We start from the raw sequence: 7500 nt of genomic DNA on the forward strand, positions 1-7500 counted from the left end.
TCGTTTCTTAAGTCTCTGTATTTGGGTTTGTGTTTGCCTACCTACATTCTTAATTTCCTGGATTGCCTGGATTGCCTGTGTTGGCCCCACACACTGTTATGCTTTAGCCTTTCAGCATATCTCTCAGCTTTTGCATGATCTCAGTGTATCTCTCCTGGTTAATTTTGCTCTTGCTGATTTCCCTTCTTTGTCAGTGTGTAAGGATGTTTAAAGTATATAAAAGACAGCGTTGGTTTCAGTTTTGTGTCTCTGCTTTTTTTCCTCTTTCTCCATCTCCCCTTTTCTCTGTGATGCTCCCACACAGTGTACTATATGTGCTTGCACTTGAGTGTATTTCTCATGGTGTATTTCTGTGTTTGTCTCTCTGTGTGTCAGTATGAGGATGAGGAGGCGGCGGAGGAGTTCAAGATCTCCAGTTTTGTGTCCATGGTGCAGGACTGCAGCCGCATCGGCATCCCCTACAGCTCACAGGGTCAGTCACACCTCCTCACAAATACACTACACAGCAATGCAGCAACTTCAAAAGTGCTTCTAAACCATGCACATTCACACAAAGGTGTAAGTACACAGACACACACACATACACACACTCTCCCAGAGAGAAACAAAATCACTGTGCACATTCACACAAACACCTACAGTATGTACACACATTAAGGCTGTAACGATACACCCAACCCACGATTCGGTTTGTATCACGATATATGACCCACGGTTCGATATGCCCCACGATTTCACACAAAAAAAAATTGAAAAAAAAAAAAAAACAATTTGAAAAAAATAATAATTAGAAGAAAATAAATCAGGCCTATATATACTTTGTAATTAATATATTTTTTTGCATTTGCCTGCCTGCATTGATTTTGTAGGTTTACAAGGCTGAATGTTGCAGATATAGGCTACCACTGCAACCTGTTCCCAGGTGTTGACATCAAAACACAACACAGAGAAATAAGGGATATTAGTTCACCAAGGAAAAAGGCTTATAAATAGGCTAAGATCATATGTTGAGAGAGATGGAGAGAGAAAGAGAAAGAGAGAGAGAGAGAGAGGTGGGGTGGTCAGGGTGTATGGTCATTGGCAGCTGTCTTACTTTATCAAACATTAGGCCTATCCAATTAATATCCAAACATTAAAACAACACTGGCCATATATCGTCAGGAAACCTGTTGTATTAAGTTAGGCTACTTAAAGAAATGCAACACTTAATTTTGATTGAGTTAAATATTTCCGTAGCTTTTTTTGATCGTGCAGCAGCGCCTGACCGTAGCCTACAATCAAAACTCGAAATGAACCTCAGTTAGTTCTCACTGCTACGTAACGCGCACGTTTTTCGTTTTGTTTTGTGGTTTGACATTTTGTCAAGAGCGAGAATGAATGCAGAGGCTGAAATGGAGCATGCTTTCTGCTTATGTAGGCGGTAATTTTACAATATAGCCTAACATTAATGTGGGAAGAAATAATGCTGCCTAATATCCTGCCTATCGACCTCAACGTACGTCCGACTTCGGGCACCTTCCTACAAGCGATTCCAGGCTGGTTTATAGGCAGGCGGAGCATCTCGTGCGCTCTCTCTCTCGCACGCTCTCTCTCTCTCCGCTCCAACGTCAAACTCCACTCGCAATACATCGCGCATGCATGAATAAAACAAATCTTGACACGTTTATAAAAGCCTGTTCTTGGTCTGTTGTTCATTTGTCCTTCACCTTCCGATGTTTGCCCAAGTTTTTCGTCTCACGGAGGTTGCTCAGGCAATGGATAACAACAACGTGCTGGTTGGAAGGAACATTTTATATGAGAAAGGGGTGAATGGAACTGTTACTCGAACGCGTGCGCCCTTTTTCTACTGGTCTTTTTAAGCGCATATGCAAACTCTTGCCTGTATGTTGCCTGTTGTGTTCTACACTGAAGGGTAACAACTTTGAAAGGGCACATCGCGATTCTGTGAGGAAGCTTCGCGATAGGGGTTCGTGGGTCTGCGTACCGCGATCCCTCGGTTCGATGCAATATCGTTACAGCCTTAACACACATATATGCATACACTGATGTACTTGTGATTGCACTGCCATTTTATAACCATTTTGCCTGTGTGTGTGTGTGTGTGTGTGTGTGTGTGTGTGTGTGTGTGTGTGTGTGTGTGTGTGTGTGTGTGTTTACAGGTCACGTCCAGAGACTTGACATGTTTATGCTTGAGAAGTGGCCCATCATTCAGGCCTTTGCCCTGGAGGGCATTGGAGCAGGAGGATTCTTCACCATGAAATACAAGGTAGGAGAGCTTTATTGGCACGCAGGTACAACTACTCAGTATACACGCACAGCAGTGCAGAATCCTTTTCATTAGCCAGAATAAGCACAAAGAGGAAGGCTGAAGACAGAAGACTGAGGAAGTAAAGTGAAAGTGTAACAGAAACTGAGTTGAATCCATGATGAGCTTAAATTAATGCTTAATTAACTCATTGATGCCTAAAGCATCTGCAAAAAAAACACCTGCTACATGCCTAGCCATTTTTGTGAAAATGTGCCCACAGTCTGTAAAAATCTAAAAAAATATATCTAAATCTTAGCCTCCAAAGCACATACATTTTAAACATGAAATAAGCTGCATAAGACCTTCATCTTGCATTAGAATTCCACAATTAGAATTGTTCATTCATTTCTAACATAACATTTAAAAAATGATAATAATACAATGTCATGAGCCTGTATGTTGTGTCCATGCTGCTTCAGGGACCATGGGCTATGCAGCATTCAGCATCGATGGGTTAATTGGCTAAACTTGGAAATATATGTGTAATTCTTGGTATGATGCAGTCAGACTAAAGTGCAGGTGATTTGTAATTGACTGTAAGGGACATGTTGAGAAAGGAGATCAGGCAGTGGCAGCCATAGCAGACAGCAAGCACACTTTCAACACACAGGTGACGCTTACTTTTTATTTGATACTGTTAAGTTTTGCCGAAAACCGTACAGAATTTACAACAAAATAATATTGTTTCCCTGTTACGTATGTCTGCACCCAGTTGTTATAAAGCAAGAAATGAAATCCATGCAGTATTTTGCCTTTATTTTCTCTTGAATTGGCTGCTGTGCTTTGTAAAGTAGAAGCACAGCAAGGAATGTAGTTGACATAAATGTTTACTTTTCGACCATCATTTTGATTACACAAGCTTCCTACTCATTACAGTTTAGTAAACAAGTAGAGTTATGTAATGCAATCATTTACTTCTGCCTTCCCTAGAACTCACATCACCACCTAGACCTCTGTTTATGACTTTGCAACCGCTTAACTCAGCTTAACTTACACCAAATGTGTATTTATTTTTTATTATACATGTTCACATTTATACTTATACAAAGAATTGAGTGTAGCCCCTTTTATACCCGTGGAACGCTGAAATAGTCATTGAAAAACCTACCATTTACTACCATAGTACTACGCCACTATGGCAGTGCACAGGTCCTTACATTACATACATTACATACATTACGACTTGATCATTTCTATTCTGGTAACAGCTACTTTATAAGAGGGTCCCTGTCTTACTGGGTTAAACTTGAACATCTGATATTGTCTTTATGTGTAAGTTTAAAAAATAGCTGTTGAGTAAGTTGGCTGCTTGTTCTCTAACTGTTCCCTCCTCTGTGGCCAGCTAATGGACGTGAGTGAGAAGGTGTGGCAGATGTACGCCAGACTGGACCCCGTGTCTCTGGACCGCCTCATCAGCGAGGTAGAAAAAGCATGCACACACACACACACACACACACACACACACACACACACACACACACACACACACACACACACACACACACACACACACACACACACACACACACACACACACACACACACACACACAGAGATATCCATACAGTCACAGCCATAGTAAATGAGGACATGAATGACTGAAACAGATTCTCCCTCACACACTTACACACAGTCCTATAGGAACATGGCCTGTGATAGTGTTGACACACAGTTAGTTGTAAAATGTATATACTGTATTCTGGTTATACTGCATTCAAGTTATTTTCCAAAAAGTCATTGTAAAAGTAAATTTCAAATATGATGATGTATCTTGCTTTTCATATTCATACAGTCCATATTTATCCATACAGGATATTCTACAGGTATGTTATGTACGTATCTGTGCTGTAACATGCTGGTGTTGTTTGTGTGATCAGGACCTGGCTGTGTTTGAGAGGCAGTGGAGCAACTTCTTCTCCTGTCTCAACGTCGAGACACAGCTGTCCATGCAGGAGCTCTCTGAGGCCCAGACTGGGGAGGTACTGTACACACACACACACACACACACACACACACACACACACACACACACACACACACACACACACACACACACACACACACACACACACACACACACACACACACACACACACACACAAACACACACACACACACACACACACTTTGTGGGGCCCACCAGTGTCTTGTTGCATAATGGGAAATACGTGGAAGCATTAGCAACAATACATGGAAAACCTTCAAAGACCATTCACTTTTTCTTTTTCTCCTTTTTCTCTTCTTTGTTCTTTGTGATGTGGTTCTGGAAGTTAATGGTCTATCACGTAAACTTAAACCAAAGATGGATTAACACTAACATCTCTAAATTAAAGCGTCATTATTGTCTTTTGTGTAAGCATGGTGTAAGCGTTTGAGGCCCACGGTCCCATTAGTGTTGCTGCCAGCCCATGGGTGGGAAGCTAGCTGGCTAAAGTCATGTTTGATGAGTCACAAATCTGCTAGTCTTAGCCACGGCTTCCCAGAGATTTCACCACAGATGAAACAACATTTACTGTAACAGCTGTCAATTGAAGCACCAATATGCCTTTTGTGCGTCCTTGAAGCTACCGAGGCACTCAGTTATGCCTCTTTTCCATTGCTGGTTTGGTAGGCCATTGCTGGTTTTCTGGTAGGCCCACAGTTCGACACAGCGCGACTCGGCCGTCACTTTTTGCTCTTCGATTTAGTTGTGTCGTGCCAAATTGTAAAGCAAAAAGTGGCGGCCGAGTCACGCTGTGTCGAGCTGTAGGCCTACTAGAAAACCGGCAGTGGAAAAGAGGCATAAGTCCCACAGTAATGTTATTACCCGTTGGGTGGGAAGCTAGCCAGAGTCATGTTTGATTCGTCACAAATCTGCTAGTCCCAGCTGTAGCCTCCACAGAGCTTCAGCCGTTTTCCACGGCCATGTCGCAGCCTTGCAGCTGTAATCAGGGAAGCTGACAGGGGAGGGGGACAAAGGGGTTATTTGTCCCAGGTCCAGGTAGAGAAGGGGGGCCCAACAATCCGGTCTCCATTACATTTTGTGTATTGGATGGGGGGGGGGCTTTTCACATGACTTTGTCCTGGGTCCAGCAAAAGCTGATAGCGCCCCTGTAGCTGTAATACTCTAAAGGCCTGGGAAAGGAAACAAGGCTTGTTGGGGATGTTGGTACACTGTACACTGTGGTGATGACATGTTTTTTGGTGGTGGTGGGGCTGACTAATTTGTGTGGAGAATCCTTAAGAAGTGGTTTTTGCCAAGACATTTTCTCTCACACACACACACACAGAGTTCCTTTTGTATTCTGTGTCTCCTTTTCTTTCTTTTGCCCTTTCGCTTTCGCTCCCCCTCTCTTTGTATTGTATTCGTCTGTTTGTCTATCTCTGCCTTTCTCTCTGTCTCTCTCCCCTTGTCTCTCTGTGGGTACAGTAAAATAGTCTTTTTTAAATGTCTCTTTACTTTCTCTCCCTCTCTGTTTCGCTCGCTCTCTCTCTCTCTTTCTCTCTCCCTCTCTCTCTTTCTCTCTCCCTCTCTCTGTTTCTCTCTCCCTCTCTCTGTTTCTCTCTCCCTCTCTCTCTCTCTCTCTCTCTCTCTCTCTCTGGGTCCAATAAAACATCTCCATATATCTGTCTATCTCTCTGTGTTTCTCTCTTTCTCTTGCTTGCTCCTCATCTCTGTGTTTGCTCATGTGGTTTCTTTTCTTGTCTTCCTGACGCAGGCGTTCCGCACCTACTTTTCCCATGGGCTGATTTCCAGCAATATCTCGGACAAAAGGTAACTGTGGCACGGCTGCAGGCACGCACACTAACACACTTACACACTTACACAAATTTGTGTGCATGAGCGCACACACACATACACACGCTGACATTTACACCCTGTAAAACACACTCGCGCGTGCGCGCACACATACACTCTCTCTCTCTCTCTCTCTCTCTCTCTCTCTCTCTCTCTCTCTCTCTCTCTCTCTCTCTCACACACACACACACACACACGCATACACACACAAAAGCATACACACAATCTCTCTCTCTCACACACACACACACACACACACAAACAATCTCTCTCTCTCTCACACACACACACACACACACACACACACACACACACACACACACACAGAGTGCCCAAATGTATGACCATAAAAGCTTCTATCGGTCACAAGCCAGGCCTGTGGGCTTTCCCCAGCTGGAAAGTGTGCCATGCACTCCCATCCCATCAGGTCATGTGTTTTCATTCAGCATCACTGGCCTCTTTGATCTTCAGGATAATGTGTGTGTGTGAATGGCCTGGTCTTGTCCACGTGCGATGCCCGCACGTGTTATCTGTCTACATGTGCCATGTTGTTGCATATTTTGTGTGTGTGTGTGCGGGGTGGGGGTGGAGTGTAGGAGTATCTGGTCATAAATCTATGCCATATGATTGCTGTGCCTGTGTGTATGTGTGTGCAATACTAATGAGTTGTTGTCTGCTTACATCATGTGTAATTGTGTGTGTGGTCAGACAGTGGTATAGTTTACAGCAGGGATACTCAATTAAAAGTCCCCGAGGGCCAGTCCCCGAGGCCCCCCCCCCCCCCCCCCCCAAAAAAAAAACATAACAAAAAATGATAACGCCTTTGTAAGCACAAAAACAGTGACAGGATGGGGGGGAAATTCTCTCATACGACTACAGGGCCTGGCCTGCATTTTCCTGGAGCACTGTTGGGTGAGGTGCCTGCCGTGCTCTCATTGCCACCCTTCATTTTTTTTTTAAATGACACAAGATTATTTGTTAGCCTATATTTGCAGACTACATCCATAAATATTTATTTCTTAGTGAGAAAACCAATAAGCCTGAAGATAACACTTTTCAAACAAATGTTGCATATGATGACTTTGTTTATGCAGCTCTCACATAAATACTGCATAATGCAATAATATCATGGACCCAGCAAAGAGGAGGACACCTCAGGTTTTGCCAACAAGAAAATGGCACATTTGATGCAATGTTGATTACATGCAACAGCCAATAATAAATTGTCAAGTTGCTCATAACTTTGTTTGTAGTCTTAAGAGGGGCTTAGCATTCCAAACGAACTATTTGGGGACTGTTTAAAAGTGTGAAAAGTTTATCAAGCAATTCGTTTTTAAGTAGGCTACCACTAGTTAGCTGCCAGCAGAGCTCAAACACAATTTGCCTTCATTTGTGTTAGCAACTAGCCACAGCT

At 43.2% G+C, this 7500-nt stretch overlaps 1 protein-coding gene across 1 annotated transcript in view; it reads left to right on the forward strand.

Annotated features, from left to right (window-relative positions):
• Positions 1 to 7500, forward strand: part of dnaaf9 (dynein axonemal assembly factor 9) — a 94887-nt gene that overhangs the window by 10901 nt on the left and 76486 nt on the right. The window contains exons 5-9 of the mRNA XM_063184065.1: positions 376 to 472; positions 2160 to 2266; positions 3651 to 3728; positions 4186 to 4287; positions 6007 to 6062. Of these exons, the coding sequence (XP_063040135.1) occupies positions 376 to 472; positions 2160 to 2266; positions 3651 to 3728; positions 4186 to 4287; positions 6007 to 6062 (440 nt within the window). The remainder of the gene's footprint in view (positions 1 to 375; positions 473 to 2159; positions 2267 to 3650; positions 3729 to 4185; positions 4288 to 6006; positions 6063 to 7500) is intronic.

The sequence above is a fragment of the Engraulis encrasicolus genome, chromosome 19 (assembly GCF_034702125.1).
Source record: "Engraulis encrasicolus isolate BLACKSEA-1 chromosome 19, IST_EnEncr_1.0, whole genome shotgun sequence".
Lineage (NCBI taxonomy): Eukaryota > Metazoa > Chordata > Actinopteri > Clupeiformes > Engraulidae > Engraulis > Engraulis encrasicolus.